This window comes from Melanotaenia boesemani, chromosome 10 (assembly GCF_017639745.1).
Source record: "Melanotaenia boesemani isolate fMelBoe1 chromosome 10, fMelBoe1.pri, whole genome shotgun sequence".
NCBI lineage: Eukaryota > Metazoa > Chordata > Actinopteri > Atheriniformes > Melanotaeniidae > Melanotaenia > Melanotaenia boesemani.
Window position 1 is genome coordinate 14,291,285 of NC_055691.1, and position 18,330 is coordinate 14,309,614.

The 18,330-nt window shown below is 40.2% G+C and overlaps 1 protein-coding gene across 7 annotated transcripts in view; it reads right to left on the reverse strand.

Annotated features, from left to right (window-relative positions):
* Positions 1–1,286: 1,286 nt before the first annotated feature.
* LOC121647553 (suppressor of tumorigenicity 7 protein homolog) overlaps positions 1,287–18,330 on the reverse strand; it is a 70,576-nt gene continuing 53,532 nt past the window's right edge. For 4 of the 7 annotated variants that reach the window (XM_041997082.1, XM_041997076.1, XM_041997077.1 and 1 more), the window contains 12 exons: positions 18,228–18,282; positions 17,665–17,780; positions 17,466–17,541; positions 16,186–16,340; positions 15,955–16,052; positions 15,673–15,802; positions 14,097–14,169; positions 11,496–11,598; positions 10,918–11,068; positions 9,658–9,750; positions 7,291–7,433; positions 1,287–1,701 (listed from right to left, as the gene is read on the reverse strand). In XM_041997082.1, the coding sequence (XP_041853016.1) occupies positions 1,606–1,701; positions 7,291–7,433; positions 9,658–9,750; positions 10,918–11,068; positions 11,496–11,598; positions 14,097–14,169; positions 15,673–15,802; positions 15,955–16,052; positions 16,186–16,340; positions 17,466–17,541; positions 17,665–17,780; positions 18,228–18,282 (1,289 nt within the window). In that variant the 3' untranslated portion in view covers positions 1,287–1,605. The remainder of the gene's footprint in view (positions 1,702–7,290; positions 7,434–9,657; positions 9,751–10,917; positions 11,069–11,495; positions 11,599–14,096; positions 14,170–15,672; positions 15,803–15,954; positions 16,053–16,185; positions 16,341–17,465; positions 17,542–17,664; positions 17,781–18,227; positions 18,283–18,330) is intronic. The other 3 variants (XM_041997078.1, XM_041997081.1, XM_041997079.1) reach the window with 3 other exon arrangements.

Here is an 18,330-nt window from a genome sequence, read left to right on the forward strand (position 1 = left end):
CCTGAACCCCACTGAAAGTCTTTGGGATGTACTGGAGGTCCGACTCTCCCATCACAACAAGATCCTGGAGAAAAATTAATGCAACTCTGGTTGGAAATAAATATAACATTGCAGAAGTTTACTGAAACGATACCACAGTGAATGCTTGTCGTATTTAAACCTAAAGGCGGTCCAATTAAATCTTAGTGTGCTTTTTTCATTTGGATGGGCAGTATATATTAAATTATATGTACGATCTGTTACCATGGCGATCCCAGTAAGAAGGATGGAGCTGTTCTGAAAATCTAAAGTTTCAACAATCTGACAAACTTTATTCTGCAAACCTCAGATTTGGTTTAAAGTGCAGATGTGTCACCTTGTTGGCACATGGTGTTCTGACAGTTTTTAAATCAATAAATCTGCATTGCATCACAAAAATACCCGTCAGCTGGTCTCAGACGAGACGCTTTTGAATTTGAGGCGCTTCATTCAGAGCATTCAGCACCGATCCAGTAAAGATCAGGAAATGCTCCAGGTGAACAAGTCAAACATCTGGAGCAAAAATAGATGTTAAAATCTGCCTCTGCATCTTTTAAGATGTTGAATAAAAAATGAGTATTTCAGGTAGTTTTAATCAACCTCATGTTTCAAGCTTTGCAGTTTATCATTTATCATTTCAGCTCACCGTCTTCAGCGGTGCAAATGCTCCTTTTCATGCAGTTTTCTCAGTGGATGGAATTTGGGGAATAAATGACTCACACTGCGTTCAGCCTACGCCACGTTTAAACACTAAAGATGTTTTCTTATATCTAATCTGTTTCTTTGGAGTTTGTTGAAAATTTTGAATGGACTGATATTTCCATTTGTTTGTGGAAAAGTTTTAATGAAGCGGCTTCAAGTCATTCAGCTGTAAAACTGAATTTATCTGTGATGTCATACCAGGATTGTAAACCAGGGTTTACAGAGAATGGTCTGGAAAAGAGAAAACATCCAGTGATCAGCAGTTGCCTGGAGTAAAAGGTTCTGTTGATGTCAGAGGTCAGAGGAGAATGGGCAGACTGGTTGGAGTTGATAGAAAGGCAACAGGAAGTCAAATAACCACTAGCTCCAACCAAAGTATGCAGAATAGCATCTCTGAACACAACATGTCGAGCCTTGAAGCAGATGGGCCACATCAGCAGAAGACCACACCGGGTGTCTCCTGTCAGCTGAGAACAGGAAACAGACTCACCAAGACCGGAGTCACCTGATGATGTTCAGCCTTGTTTAGCTGAATTAAACAGCAGGAAGAAGCTGACTTGCAGCGATACACAAAAAGTCTTTTATTGTTTTCTATCTTTTTTTTTATGATGGCAACTGATCATCTTTTTTTGTACAACAAAAAAAGAAAAAAAAAAAACAAAAAAACGCAAAGATATCAAAGTCAGACATCAGGATGTCACTGTTCTGCCTTTTGTTTGTTCCCACCGTCTTCCTATGCTCTGGTTTGAACTCTGATCTTGGCACGAAGGTGTGTCAGTCTGGCCCAACGCAGCCTTCTGAGTTTCAGTTCAGATGGTTATGTCTGCATGGAGGTCTGCTCTTAGTGCTGGTCCTGGTTCAGGTTCTGGTCCATTTTGTTGGGGATCAGATGCGAGTGAGTTGGTGCCAGAGGCTGGACGGCAGGATGCTCTCCACCTTCTCCATGATGAAGTTCAGAGGCGCAAACAGCGTGCTGAGGAACTAAAGAAAAACAGAAAAACTTTACTAGAAAGTTCTGGATTTTGAGAACGTCTTTTACTCATGCATCAAATCCATCAATTACCAAAATCCACAACATGATTTAAGTGTTAACAGTGTGAGTTTATATGAATTATTTAATATCCCACTGACTCATATAGTGATAAAAATGCAGTTTGATAGGTTCAGTTTAGAAATCCCTGAAATCAGACTCACAGTCACCTTGTTCATGCCTTAAACTTCCACTATTTAACATTTTAGCCCTTCATACTGCTACTTAGTTCTGTTAGCTTCGTCCAGATTGGCAAATCTATCCGTTGTGTTTTTGTATGCAAGTCTTTTTCAGGAATGGGCAAATTTTTTAGCTTTTCAAACAGTAAATGAGACACTTCTTATTTTTTGTTTGCCCATTAGTTTGTTCTATTTAATGTTTTGCTAAAAAGAAGCAGCTTACATCTCTTCCTGTTGAAAGTAGAACTCTGTTAACCAAAGTGCTCTGAATGGACCTCAGTGTCTGACAGGATTCTCTGATAAAGGAAATTCTGCTCCAGACAGCAGGACACAGCGAAAACCTGAACTATTCCTGCAAGAGTGTTGTGTTGCCATTGATGCTGAACTAGAGCTGATAAATAACCTGATGATGTGAGAAACATGGATGAAGTTTCACAATAAAAATGTTGCAATGTGATTGTTTATCCTCACTAATTTAAGAGTTTTTCATGGTGCCCAAGCCAAATGAATGGGCGTCATCATATTCTACCAGTATAGGAGCAGCCTTTTAAGGCTGGATGCTAGTGGGTTTACACCTTGTACGCATGCACAGCACTAAGTTCACACCCACCTACCGGGTGGGCCCCATCTTGGCCTCGAGTATAAACTGGACTGAGACCGGGCAATCATCTCCCAAAAAACGCAGTTTTCTTCAGCCCTATATCCTTGGGAACTGCAGAGAGGGGTGGAGCCGTCCAACTCCTGCCTAGCATATAAAAGTGGATCCAGTGAGTGGGAAAAATGTCTTGGCTGCTACGGTGACGAGCTCCAATCAGCACTGCTTCTCCTCCAGAGGGAGCAGCTCCCAGAACGGGCAGGTTGCCTGAAGAGTCAGCGCCAGTGTGCTGCAGCCGTCAACCTTACCGGGCGGTTCGGAGCCGAGGATGTAGCAGGTCTGGAAGACCAGACACTGGCAGACATCTTCATTCGTGCTGGGTGTAGTTGATGGTCTTCTAGGTGCTGTACAGGCTAAAGAAAAATGGAAACCGATTGTCCGGTCTCAGTCCAATTTATACTCCAGGCCCACCCGATAGGGCTAAAGTTTACCAAGCTGTGCATGAAGGATGAAACCTCTGAGGATGGCCCTGAAGGGTGACGGCTGGAGTTGGATGAATTTTGACCTGTGAGCCCCGCCTGTGACGTCACCTGCACTGATGGAGATCAAGTCTCCTTCAGAAGTTAAGCAGTGAACAAGAAGCCGGAAAAAACAGATGTTGAAAATATTTTAAAAACTCAATGCTACGCAGTTCTAGGAAAGAAAAAAAAAAAAATCTGGTGAAGCATCAGGCGAAAATATACTGGATTACAGTATATTGGCACGTTGGCAGAAAAAGGAAAACCGCCACAATCAAACACACCCCGAGTGTTTGAGCTGGAGAAGATCCATAAAAATAACAATAGATTAACCGCTGTTGACAAAACTACTGATACAAAATAAAGACTAAACAAAAAACAAAAACCTGGATGTTACACCTCCTCAATGCAGCCCAGGTTCGAATCCCAGCCAAGGGCTCTTTAAAATAAAATAATTTGGATATTTTCCTACTAAACTGTTCAAATTTTATAAACCCATCACATGATTAGACACGTTCTCCTGAAAAATTAAGGTCACATTCACAGAGTTCAGGGGGAAAAATAAATCTGGACCAAATGTAAACAGATTTCAGGAAAGATTTTAGACCTTTTTTTCAGAGCGCTGCAGACTCATTTAATGCACGACTTAATGGCAGCACTTCAACACTGCACTTAAAAACCAAATGTTGGGAGATGTTTTAGTCTTTTTAACCAGCAAAAAAAGCAAAAACAGCAGAGGTAGCAGAGTCTAAGTCCAAGGCTAAAACAGAAGTAGAATCCAACATGAAGACCTTAAAGCAGGTCATAAAACTCACATCGCAGGAAGAACTATTATTTAAAGTTATGGAAACACAAACTCTCCATTTCATCTCTGAGCAGCTTGCAACAACCAGTAAGCAGAGGGTGGGGAGGAGGGGCAGCAGAGCGCCGATAGGGGATCCACCCGAGCAACCTGGAGGTCAGAGAGGTTCCAGCATCGTCAGATGGTGGGACCGGGTCGGTGGAGGGGCATGTACCTGCCTGGTAGCTGGCGGCTTGACATCTGTCTCACGCATCATATCACAACTCTGCGCTTCAAAGAGCACTTCAAAGAAAAGGTGTGTGTTCGGTGTTTGAACTGAAAAACCAGCCTGAGCTGCACCTTCATCTTCATCACTGTCTAACATCTACAGATATCAGGTCGCTTTATTTTAAATGATTCACATCATTTCCACTTGTTTAGATATGAGAGAAAAACTACACTGAAAGAAGATAAAAGACCAGACTTCTACTAAACCAGTAACCGGTGGAAAACATCAGAAATCCACCAGAAAGTTACTTTAACATAATGCATTAAAAAAAGGAGCTAATTTCAGCCAAGCATAAACCGCTGCAGATTTTATTAGTTAACTGTCCAGGGGCGGAGCTAGAGGGCTGGCAACATGTGGTTGGACACCTCAGGTGATTGACAAGTTACTGGAAGACCAACACTTCTCAGACCTGAATGGATAACCAGTGACACCACACCAGTTTGAAGTCAGTTTGAAAGTGGTTTCCTGATTAGTCATCCTAGAGATTTTGTCCCTGTGTAAGTACGACTACTAACATCATGAAAGACTACTGACTTCATGATGCTACACTGCATTGCTAATCTAGTTATAAGGTTGCACTAGTTTAGTTTTAGGATAATGTGGGGAAATTTATTTAGTTGTTAGTGGGTGTACTGGGGACTATATCCATCCCTGCTTTTAGGTCATCGGGTCAGATGTTGCCGCTGACCCCATATGTTTAAAACTCGGGTGTTTAAGCTTTCCAAACAGAAGATCCTCCATTTTCTTTACGCTGTACAGATGCCACCGACTTAAAAAAGCATCTGAAGACAATTAATGCTGACAAGCTTTTAACTCACTTATTGTTTCTGTTTTAATTTTTATGACTTGTTATATTTTACTCTGTCTTGCTGTAAAGCACTTTATGATTTTTATCTGTGAAAAGTGCTATACAAATACATTTTACTACATTCAACCGATCTGTAAATTTTACCTCATCAGCTCAAGTTATTAACATTTTCACATTGGAGCTGAAAATAAGCTATAAAGGTGCTCAAAGAGTACCTCAGTATGCACGTTACTTAGCGCTGACTTAGCTAGAGGTACATGATCCAGTTTAATTTAAACAGGGGGCTAGCTGTTGGTTAATGTAGGACAACTTGTTTCGAAAAGGCAAAGCTCATGATTTACAGGTTCCAACCCTCACTTTTGGTCAGAAGATTAAAAGGAGCGACTCAAAGAAACTAAAGAACACACTCATGTTTTGAAGACAAACATGATATCCGGTCGAAGCATTTCTTTATATATTTATAGAAGTTTTATATTCAAATTGCAAAAATCCTTAAACCTTCCAAACCTCACCAGCTTGGAAGAAAAAGCAAACTGCTGGTGCAAGATGATATCTAGCTTTTCTGCCGCAATTAGAGACAGTTCCCAAGCCTCTTCAGAAAATAAAAGGCAGGCATGGTGTGAAGACCTCAACAGTCAAATCTCTGTTGAGGACTGGCAGAGAGCATGCTTAGTAGCTCAGAAACATTCTTATTAACTCTCACTTCAAATTAATCCGATATAAATGGCTAATGAGAACCTATGTAGCACTACCTTGTTGAACAAATTTAATCCTAATAGCCCAGATTTGTGCATTAAATGTGGAGCTACAGGTGCATTAATCCACTATCCATGGAAATGAACCAAAACACAAACCTGTTAGAAGTGCTGAATGCCTTCATTCATAACAGGAGAGAAGATAAAGCGGTGCCTAATTTTTTTTTAAGGTCAGATTGGTAAGATCAAGACTCCAACTGAAGGGTCCCAAAAAGTAGGATGGCTTGGATCGGATACTCTTGCATACCCTTTCCAGTATTTGCCCATGGAAACAAAAAAAACTGTGTACCAGTCCATCCTGTACAGACCCAGACCTCTTGGTGGAAACGGGACTTTAGACCTTTAGTTGTGGATATTTGTGATTGTGTCATGTCTCAAGAAAGATTTTTCCAGTTACTGACCTCATCCTAGCCGAGTACTCTTAACTTGCTTTTTAAAAAATAGATACTGCCTATAAATCGGCATCGCTATAGAATGGCTTAAAAAACGGTCATTAATTTGATCAGCAGCTGTGTAGCGCTCGTTGAGGCATCGGAGAACGCGAATAAAAGCTCCAATATCATCTTCTGGTCATCATTTTAACATTTTCATTTCCTTCAAGTAAAAATACTTTTTGAATATAAAATACACTTCCTGTGTTAAGTTGACTGGACAGTTTATAGAGGTTCTCGGTAGCATCTAGTCCAAGATGATTACCAGCCTTCGTAAAGTGGTAAAGTCTGCCTCTAGTTGCAACCATTAATGTAAAAATGGCCAATTACGTAATTACTTTGGTCATTTAAATGTTTGCACTTAAACAATAAACATCTCTTTGACTTTTTTTATTTCCTAAAGACAATGAGAATCAGTGTTTATTAATGGTTGAGATAAAAATGAATAATGTACTAAAAATCGTTAAAGGATCAAAATTTGAAACTATAATGGCAAAACAAAAAATGTTTGGAAACCCAGTAGTAGCGATGACTCAGGCAGGTTCATTTCCACATTTCATTAAATTCATTAAAGGTCACTGAATACCTATTTTTCATGAGCAAATGGCCCAAAAACTGCAAATTTTTTATTTTTTTTTATTACATCATCTGCTGCAGTTATCACATTTGTAAAGGACTTTTTTTCCATGTTACCCCAGTTAACCAACCAGCAGCATAATAAGTTATTACATTATTGGCAGGTGTGACGGTAATTCTTGCTCCATCTCTGGATGCAGCCGTCTTCAGAGCGTCATTCTGCAGACGGCTGTTTTTGGACTTTGTCCTGCACCGAGACTTAAAACTTCCCTTCAAGCATTCGATGAATTTAGTGGCATTTCTACACTTTTCTTAAAGCTGGCAGGTACGTTCAGGACTGGTAAAAATGAGTGACTCCTCCGCTCTTGCCAGTCTGAAACCAGTCTACTGTGGGAGGGCAGGTGTGTGTGTGTGTGTGTGTGTGTGTGAGAGAGAGACTCCATCCTTTAGAAGGCAGATTTATCTGCTGATAGTACCACATCAGGGAGGAATGAGGAGCTCATACACACCAGGTTTACAGGGAAGCTCAGGAGGAACAGCACCTCCTACTGGAAATTAATGTTTCAAACTTTTAAAACCCAAAGAAAAGTAAGGAAGACTTTACTTACAGCCTTAGCAAACACTCCCATGAGTTCAGGGAACTGGTGTGTGAGCAGAGCCAGCATGGCGGTGAAGGAGCAGAGGCCGGCGGTGAAGAGGATGAAGAAGGGCAGCTCCTTCTTCGGGTAGACTGACACCTCATGAAACACTGCTTCCACGTGGGACACACAAACACACCACGTTAGCGCACAGCACAATGTCTTCATTACTCATCATCGTTTCTCAGCATCACCTCAACAGACACAATGTCCAGGATGATTCAGAGCAGAAGTTATTCTGTTTTTAAATTTCCCTCTTTATACAGAAACAGATCCCCACAATTCATAAAGAAATGTATTTATTCTTATATTTAATGAAAAATAGTCATCCACTACTTGAACTTTAGAGCTTAAATTTACATCAAGTAGATGAAACTAAGGTGTTGCTTTAACCTGTTGAAAGTCTTCATGAGTTCTTAAAGAGCTGATCCTGGGTCTAAGATTATTTCTAGATTGTACAAAAGTCTTCAGGAAGTCAAAATAACAAACACAGCCTTTATAAGGCATAAACAGGAGAAGGAATCCAACTTAAATAACAGAGGATCAGTGGACTAAATACTGAGAATCTCAATGGAAAAGTCAGAATTTAGCTGAAAGCATCTTTCAGGGCTTTAAATTTACCTGCCAAGCACAGCTTTTATTGTGCTTGACACAATAAACAAGATTATTTTCCAGGGAAAATAACCCAGATGTAAATGCAACTGAATGTCTTTAATCATACATTTTTCTTTAAATTTTTAAAGCTAATGTGGCATCCATCTTGCATCCTGTCTCTTCTCTGAGATCCCTCCCGCCAGTAAAAGTCAGTCCCATGTTGACTCTTTTTCACGCTTTCATTTCCTGTTTTCCTCCAATAATGTATTTTTGTGTTTCTTTGCTAAAATAGCCATGATTTGTATTCAAAACAGCCAGTGTGTTGATATCTAATTGATGGCATATAGTGAAATGCTGATGCAGCGACCTGGAAAATAACTGGTGAAGTGTGGTCTCTCAGCTCTGGGATGCTGCAGGACAACGACCGCTCAATGGATGTACATAATGAATGTCAGCGTACCATCAGAAAGAGTCATAAAAAGATATTTATAAGGTCAGAAAGTGACATAGTGCTACTTTAAAGCAACATTAGGTAAGTGTCTTACCTTAAACTGACTAATTTTAATGGTACACACAGCTTGTGACAGCTATGTTTCACTTCACAGCACCATGTCACACGCCAGCAACTGGATATCAACACTGGACATTTTGAAAGCGCAGCATGGCTGATTTATTAAAGAAAAACAAGGGAACGGTTCAGCTGCACTTTATTCAGGCAGCAGCTTGTAAATGTCACTAGCTTAAATAAAGAATCAGTCAATGGAGGTTTGACATGTCACAGAAGAGAATTTGTAGGAAATGTAATGAAATTACTGCCGGAAAAAAAAAAAACTTGGTTTCATTCATCACCTGTCACACTGGCCAGTATTTTTTCCATTTATACCCACCAAAATTAATTTTAATGTTAATCTGTCCAGGAATCACAGATTTCAGGCTTTTCTAGTTGCTAGTGAGACTTTCATTTTTTTCATTTTTGGGTCCATCCAAAAGCACTAACTTTTTAAAGAGATATTTATACAGAAGTAATAATTATATTCACGACAAAAATTTTATTTGGAAACTTTTCTTTGGGTTTTCATAGTCAGCATCTGGAAACAATAGCATAAATACCTGCAGTTAGGAAAGGAATAACAAACAGAGAATTTGTATGAAATGATTTATTAAATCTTTATTATACTTGAAAATAAGGAAGAAAAAGGGAAAATGAAGTTGCCGAATAAAGGAAACTTGTGAAGACAGAAGTGTGAAATAACCAGCTGTCTGATCAGGTTACTGCTAACTAACATCCCTGTACAGTCTGCACAGCAGGACGTCCCATCTACATGTAAATACCTTCATAACTGACTTTGTCACTTTCTTCTCATGAGACGGTTACAGTAAGATAAAACACACCTGTGTGTCTTGTGTGTCAGAAATAACGCTGAGTGTCCTGCTGCTAGTTGTGGCGAGAGGCCAACTTAATCAATTGAAAGCTTGTGCATGAGGACAGACGAGCAGACAGCAGGACGACACACTCCACATCAGCTCACCATCACACACACAGTGAGAATGCGTTTCCAGATTATTGTTTAACTTCTACAAACCAACTAAATGCCCCCCTGTTAAACCTGGAAGTGCATGGTGCTCCTGCTGCTAACATTACTGATTTCATTCAGATTATGGGAGCATCTAAAGCAGGCCTCATTAATATACAGTCTCTTGTGTGTGTATGCGTGTATTACTGTGTGTCAGGGCGTCTCTTACTGGGTAGCAGCTCTCTGTCGGCCGTCTCTGTGCAGATGGGGTAGGGATAAAACAGGTGACCCTTCTCCAGAGGATATGGGATCATTCTGAATGCTGCAAACACGCAAACAATATGATGCTAATTAGGTACAATTAGAAGAAACATACAGAAACAACCTTTCAAGAAAATAAACAAAAATTAGGTCTAGTTTGATCTCTGCAGGCAAAGCTAGCATATCATAAGTCTACCATGTAGGGATGGACCGATATGAAAATTTTGGACGATATCCGATATTAATATTGTTGTTAAGGCCGATAACCGATATTTATCGATGTCGATATATATATTTTGTTTTAAAAGGTTTAAGATTATCACATTCTGTACAAAGTGAAAATAAGGCAAACATAAGGAGCATTAGCTTCCCACCAGCGTTTGTAAAGTTCTGGATGGCAGTTTTTCGGATGACATATCAAATTTGTGGTGCTGAATGAGTTGACACGGCATCCTCCTCGCATTACTTCGACTTTGCAGATATTGCATACAGCTTTTCGAGTACCTTCTTTTTACACCGTGAAAAATTACCACACAGCTGAAATTGCTTCTTGCTTCAGTTACATCCCACAATGTAGTGCTGCATCGCTGTCACATGTCCAAACATGGCTGCATGGCCAAACCTCCCAACACACGTATACAAACAGCAATTTTACAAAAATAAATATCAGCTGTTAATATCGGCCCAGTTTTGCTTATCGGATCGATACCGATATGTTAAAAAACTAACATTGGCTGATACCGATATTAATGCCAATATATCGTGCATCCCTACTACCATGACTACAAACATTGATCTAAGAGCAAAACATCCACCAGACTCAGCAGTCAGTAACGGCTTTATCGCCAGATGAAGGTGGATGTTTTTATTGTTGGATGTGATGACAGCTGAACTTAGCAATTTTGATGGTTTTTGAGTTTTTGAGCTTGAGTTTCCAGCCTGAAGAAACTGTGTGATAATATGTAGGTGAGCCTTTTCATACTCTCAGACAACCAGCATGGTGCTGTAACAGTTTTACACTGAAAAGAAAAAAGTTGCTTCAGAACCTGAAAACTCGTTTTTCAACTGCGACATCTTCAGTGGGCAAAATGCTGAAATCACATCAACACCAGACAGCTGTTTTACTCATTTATAAATGCAGTTTAATAAAAACGAACGCAAAGGTCGGCTACTAAAGGCGAGTATAAATCTGCCTTGAGTGTGTGTGTGTGTGTTAGTGTGTACTTACTGCCCTCCCAGGTGCAGTGCAGCAAGTTGAGTGCACCCTCCACCCTTTTCCAGTGCTGCAGGTGAAAGAAGGCGTAGGCAATGGCTTCGCTGTCGCCTCTCTTCAGAATGTGTTCTGGAGGAAGAATCAGACTCTTCATCTCCAGCAGATACTGATGAAGATGAAGAGAAGAGAGACAAGAATGTGAGAGAGAGCCTCCGTTACTTCCCGATTCCAGTAAAGTCTGAATTATAAATCAGCTGTAAAACATCAGCTGCTTTTTGATAGTGTGGCTAGATTGAATAATTAGATTATCTGTCGTTCAGCAGAACATCCGGAGACGTCTGATCAGTTTTACATTTACTCTGCAGCAGGTCTGATCCGGTCCCACATCAGGGATCAATAAAACAAATCACATTTAATCAAAGTTAACCCAAAAAAATGATCAAAACTCTTCTGAAAACTGATGCCATGGTCATGTTTCACATGTCGCTACCCTGAGTGACAATGTTGGAGGTGTGTTTACAGCATTAGTCACACCAACCAGTCAACGTGTCTCAACTTTAGCTCTGAGTGTGTGGAGTCCATATGGGACTTACTTTGGGGACGTGAGGGTTGAACTCCACCGCTCTGTGGATGGCTTCTACTGCGTTCATCTCTGCTGTGCTCAGCCCTCTCCTGGACGCTGCTTCCGGAGAGAACCTAAACACATCAATAATGTCACTGCACATTTATTTATTTATAGGTTTAATTAAAATGGAAAATGCACATTGATAACATCAAGATGTACATGTGGCAGAATTAGCCAAATGACTATTTTTCATCTATTGTCAATTAACCAATCAGAGAATCCTGCACAGGTTAAAGTAGTACAAAAAAATAAATAAAATAGAGCCCGACCGATTGATCGGCCGGCTGATTAAATCAACTGATAAAAGCCCTTTTCAAAATAACCAGAAATTGGCCGCAGTTTTGCAGATTAAACGCAGATATTTTCTTAATTTTACATAAAACAGAGTCGTGCAGAATGACGTCACTGTGCAGTTTGTCCACAATATAAAGCTCTGACTCCTTTCAATCCTCAGACCTCACCTCCGTCAGTATTTATAGAAGCAGCCAGACGACACGACAGGGGTGGGCATAAACGAGATTGACTACAGATACGTTTATATGTGAAATTAAAATTGACCCAACATGTCTCCAGTTTAACTCTGTTTGCCATGTGTCATGATAGTGACCCGTGCTTCATTGTGTCAGTCATGCTTTTCTTTTATGTTGCAATGCTAACGTTGTGCTAACCTAGCTTAAGTTGCCCGTCTGTTTATGTTAGCAATAACATTGCTGTGGTTATGCCAGCCTAGCATAGCGTTAGCTAACAGCTTAAAAGTCAGTCAGTAACTGCAGAAATAACGCAAGTGTACAAAATATTAGAGAGTATAGAACGAGCGTTTATTACTCCATCAGCTGCATGTTGAGACGCATTTAAAGGAGTCATCACCCGGAAATTTTTCAAGTTAAAACATGTATATTGATGTTGGACCAAAGTGTTAACTTCCCTGAAAGCTTCTTATATACCCTATATATACGAATACTAGAACGTGACTCGAGATGTAACAGCAACTTACTGTGTGTGTTGTAACACAAGTACCAGACTATTTGTTAGCATTTATGTGTTAAAGATGAAACTCTACCGACATGTTTTGACATCTGAGAAAGTCGTGTCTGGTTTATATGTTGGTTTATAGGAGTCGTGGCTTCATGGCCAAGAAAATTATAGAGTAGAAAAAATGTGATCCTTCCGCTGTAGACGGTGGAAGGAAGGAATGTTGGGTTAGTTGGTCACTCTAAATTAAGGGTAAGTGTGAGTGGTTGTTTGTCTCTGTGCCAGTCCTGCAATGGACTGACAACCCGTCCAGGGTGTACCCTGCCTCTGGCCTGTTTGCTGGGATAGGCTCCAGCTTCCCCACAACCCTTAATTGGATTAAGTGGTACAGAAAATGAATGAATGTGTTATTTTTGTTGTTGGTGTTGTTATTTTACACTAAAAGACCTGTACCTGTATATCAAAGTACTGGCTTGGAAGATTTATTTTCATCTTAAAGGGTTCGAAATACATTTTGAATAAAGATGCACTGATGAACATGGCAAAAAAATTACTTGCACAAAAAAATTATTTAGGTGTACCACTCAAATTTGAGAAGTATTAAATTTCACCGTGTAAAATTTTATAATTACTTAGCTTTTTTAGTCTGGTTTGGTCTTTAAAGACTCACTCCATAATTTTCCAATCCTAAAGCTTCCCATTCCGGCACAGTGACATCTATTATGCACATTTCTTTAGCTGTCGCTGCCCAGCGACATCCCGAGGCTGAAAAACTGCACGATACTACTTTTCCATCATGGACGCTGCGTGACGTTGCAGTCGAGTTTCGCTTTATGCACCACGTCACATGCTAGCAAGCAGATATAAACACACTGGCTGATTTGAACATGCACTGTGGCTGTAAATGATATCAGAGAAAGAGAGGGAACAAAAGAGAGCCAGAGGCAGAGCAAGCGATAAGACAAGAGTCAAGATAAGATTGTTTCTACTGTCTGGAGAGAGCTCACAGTACAGGTAGGATGCAAGATGGATGCTGAATTAGCCGTCGATAAGCGGTGTGTCACTGAGAAAATGGAAAAGTTCTATAGTGCATCTTTAATAAAGAGTCTATAACATGTTAAAATAAAGCGTTGTTTATATGTTTTTGTTTGTTTCGGCCCATGACAAAAGCAAACTAAGCGGACGCTGGGGGCCCTCACGCCACCAGGACTCACCTTAGCGCACTTGATATCAGGGCTTGGTTTTAAAAAAAATCAATTCATCGATTTGAATAGATTCAAATTTATTTTTATCTGCTTTTGTTATTATTAACCAACCTGTTCTATCCAAACAGCAACCATGTGACTGTAGAATATATTTATACTCATAAATAATCCTGGATCTACCAGAGAGCTGGACTGAGACAGAAAAACTCTCTTCTCACAATACCAGCCATCTCTCCCTGAGTCAACTCTGAACCCTCGCTTAGTCCTGTTCTCTCATTCATACCGAACACTTCCCTGCACCTATTTCCAGCTCTGTCTTAAACCCTTAAACAGCAGAGTAGGAATGTCACGTCCCCAAACCTGCATGGCCGGCGATGAAAAGTAATACTCACTTGTCCGATACCGCCCTGGCTTTGAGCAAAGCTGCTGTGTAGCATATTGTTGCGGATTTGGGTAAGCTAATATCTGTGGTGGAGACAAAAAGCAGACAGACAGGACAGAAGGGAGGGTAGTGAAAAATAAAAATAAAGTCTGAAATTACATGTTGTAGTTAGAGAATGCAGCAGCCTCCCAGCAGTTTCTGTCAATGAAGATAATTCAGAGTTCAAGTTTCAGGGATTTGAGAGCGTTTCATTATCATATTGTATTTTCAGTTATCTAATAGTTGAGTGTGATCTGCCTCGTTTTACAAATACACCATGTTCACATCAACAGAATCACTTTTACTTAACAGCTTTTATCAACAACTAATGCTGATTAGAAAATAGTCAGCATTACATATGCTGATAATTCTCCTGATTCACTACTTGAGCCTTACAACAAAACAGACAAAACTAAATAAAAGAAAGTTTTGTGTTATCTGACCTAAACTTAAAAAACACATCTGTGTATGTATCTGCTGCTGAGATTTGGTACATCAATCTGAACCAAGTCTAACAAATGAAAACCTTTAAACATGAACTCATCCCAGGTTGCAGCAGATTTTTAAGGCCTAACACACTTTTTGCTACTTTGCTAGTTAATAAAATATGAAACGATAACGTTTCCTAGACAGTGACAAGTCTACAACTTTGAAGCATGGGAGCATAAAGTGAACCTTTGAGGCTCTGGATGCAAAAGTCAAAGACAATCTGTCTCAGTGAGTCTGGTTGGTTAATGTACACTCATCAGCTTCTTTATCAGGTCCACCTGTTTATCTGCTTGTTAACATAATATCTAATCAGCCAATCACATGGCAGCAACTCAGTGCACTTAGTCATGTAGACATGACCAAGACGACTTGCTGAAGTTCGATCCAAGCATCAGAATAAGTAAGAAAGAGGATTTAAGTGACAGACCAAAAAACCATGTTATGTTCAGAGTATTTCAGAAACTGCTGATCTACTGGGATTTTCACACACAAACATCACTAGGCTTTACAGAGAATGGTCTGAAGAAGGGGAAATATCCAGTGAGCAGCAGCTGTCTGGACTAAAATGTCTTATTTATATGTCAGAGGAGAATGGGCAGACTGTTTGGAGATGATAGAAAGGCAACAGTTATTTAAATAAGCACTGGTTCTAACCAAGGTACGCAGAATACCATCTCTGAACACACAACATGTCCACAACACCGTCTCTTCAACATAACAGTGAGTTCACTGGACTCCAACGGACCAGATCTCAATCCTATAGAGCACTTTCAGGACGTGGTGGAACGGGAGATTCTCATCATGGATGCAGCCGATGAATCTGCAGCAACTGTGTGATGCTGTCATTTCAATATGGAGCAAAATCTCTGAGAAACGTTTCCAACACCTTGTTGAATCGATGACACCAAGAATTAAGTCAGATCTGAAGGAAAACGGGGTTCCAACCTGGTACTGGCAAGGTGGACCTGATCAAGTGACTGGTGAGTGTGTTCTGCTGTTCTACTGCACCAGTGTATGTGTTGTGTGTGCAACCATGTCTGTGTGTGTGTGTTCCTCACCGTCGTACTTGGCCAGAACAGCCTGAACGTCGGCGTAGTTCTGGAGCTCTAGTAGTGACTCCAGCAGGTTTTCATGAATGTTGAACATACTGAGGAGAGGGAACTCCTTCATTAACTGGAAAACACACAACTGTTGTTACATGTAATACCGGGCAGGGGGCAACACAGTCAGGAGAGAAAAAACACTGAGTGTCACAGTTCTTAATGATGCAGTCAAACTGAGGCCTTTTCAGAAATGAAAATTCTGTGACTTTCATCTCTGCTGGCAGGTTGCGTACTTACATCTCTCATCATTTTTACTGCTTCTCGTGTTCGGCCAAGCTTTCTGGAGCACATGGCCAATCTCCTCTTTATATACACCAACACATTAGTGTCTCTTCCTGGTGGGCACAAACAAAAACATCCTTTACCACAACCTGGTTGTATAACTTAAAATCCTCGAGCTGCAAACTGGAATTTAAAATATGACTGTTGTTGCCTCAAAAGATGCGTTACAACACAGATCATACTTACTGTGCTGGGCTTCATACTGTGTACCATGATGCTGGAGCTGCTGGCTGCGGCGGTAACAACCCTCACCAGCTTTTAGTGCCTGTTTAAATAATCGCTCAGCTTCCATGATGGTGGTGGCCTCCTCCTCTGCCAGAAGGATGTATGCTGTTGCACAGCTGGAGACAGACAGGAGAGGAGGAAGATGGGGAATTAAATGCCATCACTCTCACATTGTGTCATACAGATTCCTTCTTTTTATTTACCAACTCTGAACACAGAGTTCCTTATTTGTCTGCACAGCGTGACGTCTCTGCACTATTAATAAACTCCTGTGCTTCATTTACGTTAAAGCAGCATCTGAGAGTGTTGATCAAACAACCTTTCCTCTATGTCAGCCTCTAGTTTTGTCCTTGATACGAGTTGAGATTAACATGTTATGCTTCCACTACTCCTCTGTGCCGGCTTTGTTGTCAGAGGCTTCTATAAAGGTCTATGATGAAGAAATCTAAAGAAAAGAATCTAATAAAAATGCAGTTAAGTGTATTTATTTATGCTTATTATTATTGTGATGGAGTGCAGATCAGCAGCAGTGACAGTAAAGAACACATTAAATATGACTTTTTTTTTTAACCAGGCAGAACGAAAGATCCACATGAGCGCCACAAGACTTCTCTCACCCGTCCAGTACCAACACAAATGTGGAATATGTTTACAAACTGTCTTTCTGTCCTGTAGTTATGCTGGTAAATACTGATCAAAAGACGCTCACTCGGTTGGATGAAAACAGGATGAACTGCATGCAGTCACATCAATAAATAGGCATTTATATTTGCAGCGTAAACTGACATCACAAAACTGAATAAATGACGATTATTTTGAATATTCTATTTAAGGCACATTTTTTCTCCTTTAACCCTTAAACAAATATAGCTAAAGTCATCACCTTTTGTTATATTTGCCTGGTTATTTTAATCTAAAAATGTGTGTAGAAGCTCAACTCTTTTATTCTAATTGTTTACCTACTATTCTTACAAATCCAACTCCGCTTGTTTTTGCCACCATGCATCAAAAAACATCTTCATGGCTTTATTCTAGTCAGAGGACTATTATTTTTCTTCTTTTCAGACTAACATAGAACTTTTTGCTTGCTCATAGATCTTTGGCTGCTCCTGATTGGAGATTACTGTGAATTTGAGCTCTCTGATTGGTGCATCTGTTAATCCAAAACACTTTAAACTTGGGCTTGAAGTGGATCTTCACGTTTCTATGACAACTACAGAAAGGAAAAGGACACAACTCACTCCTCCAGCTCCAGAGCTTCATGTGCAGCAGAGATGCGAGCCTGTGGGTTCCTTTCTCTCCACGCCTTCTGCATAACTGAACCCACACAAATACACAGCTGTTTATTAAATACAGCTCTACTGGACCATCTCACCAACTGCACACATGTAAAAAAAATAATAAAATTAGACTTTATGTACTGCACATAGGTTTTCTTACTGGCGTCGGCAGGCCGCAGGTGATCTGAATCGCAGGTAAAGAAGGTTTGATGATCTTGTGCTGACAAGTTCATGTCGTAGTATGTCAGCGGCTCTCGACCTGTTACCCATGTATAACTGGTTCAAAGACAAAATGAGAGGCATTAATTATTCCCAATAAGAAATAAAACAATGGGAGAGTAACAATCATGCATATGCTCTGAGATAATGAAAAGGTTGAGCTAGAGAGACAGACTTGAAGTTTGAAGCTCAGCATGAAGCAGACTGATGGAGAAAGATGGCACAATTAGCAGCTGACTACATAATCAGCATGAAAGATAAGGATGAGTCAACAGGAGGCAGACAAACGAGAGAAGCTCTGACTGATAGCAGCAACCGATGAGAACAAAGACAAGAAAACAAAGAGCAGATGGTGGAGTTTTAAGCAACAGCAAGAAAAATAGACAAAATTCTACTAAGCAGATAAAGACAAATAAGAAGCTGGAGAGTGAACATCAGAGAGAAAGATGGGGAAGCACACAGAGATGTAAAGCAAGTAAGACCAGCTTCGCTGCCAGTACTCACCGATTATATTCAGCTCCACGAAATAAATTCAGCGGATTTCTCCATACTTTACATTCTGCAGCAGGGAGATGGGGAGAGCACAACACTGGTGATGAGTGTCAAG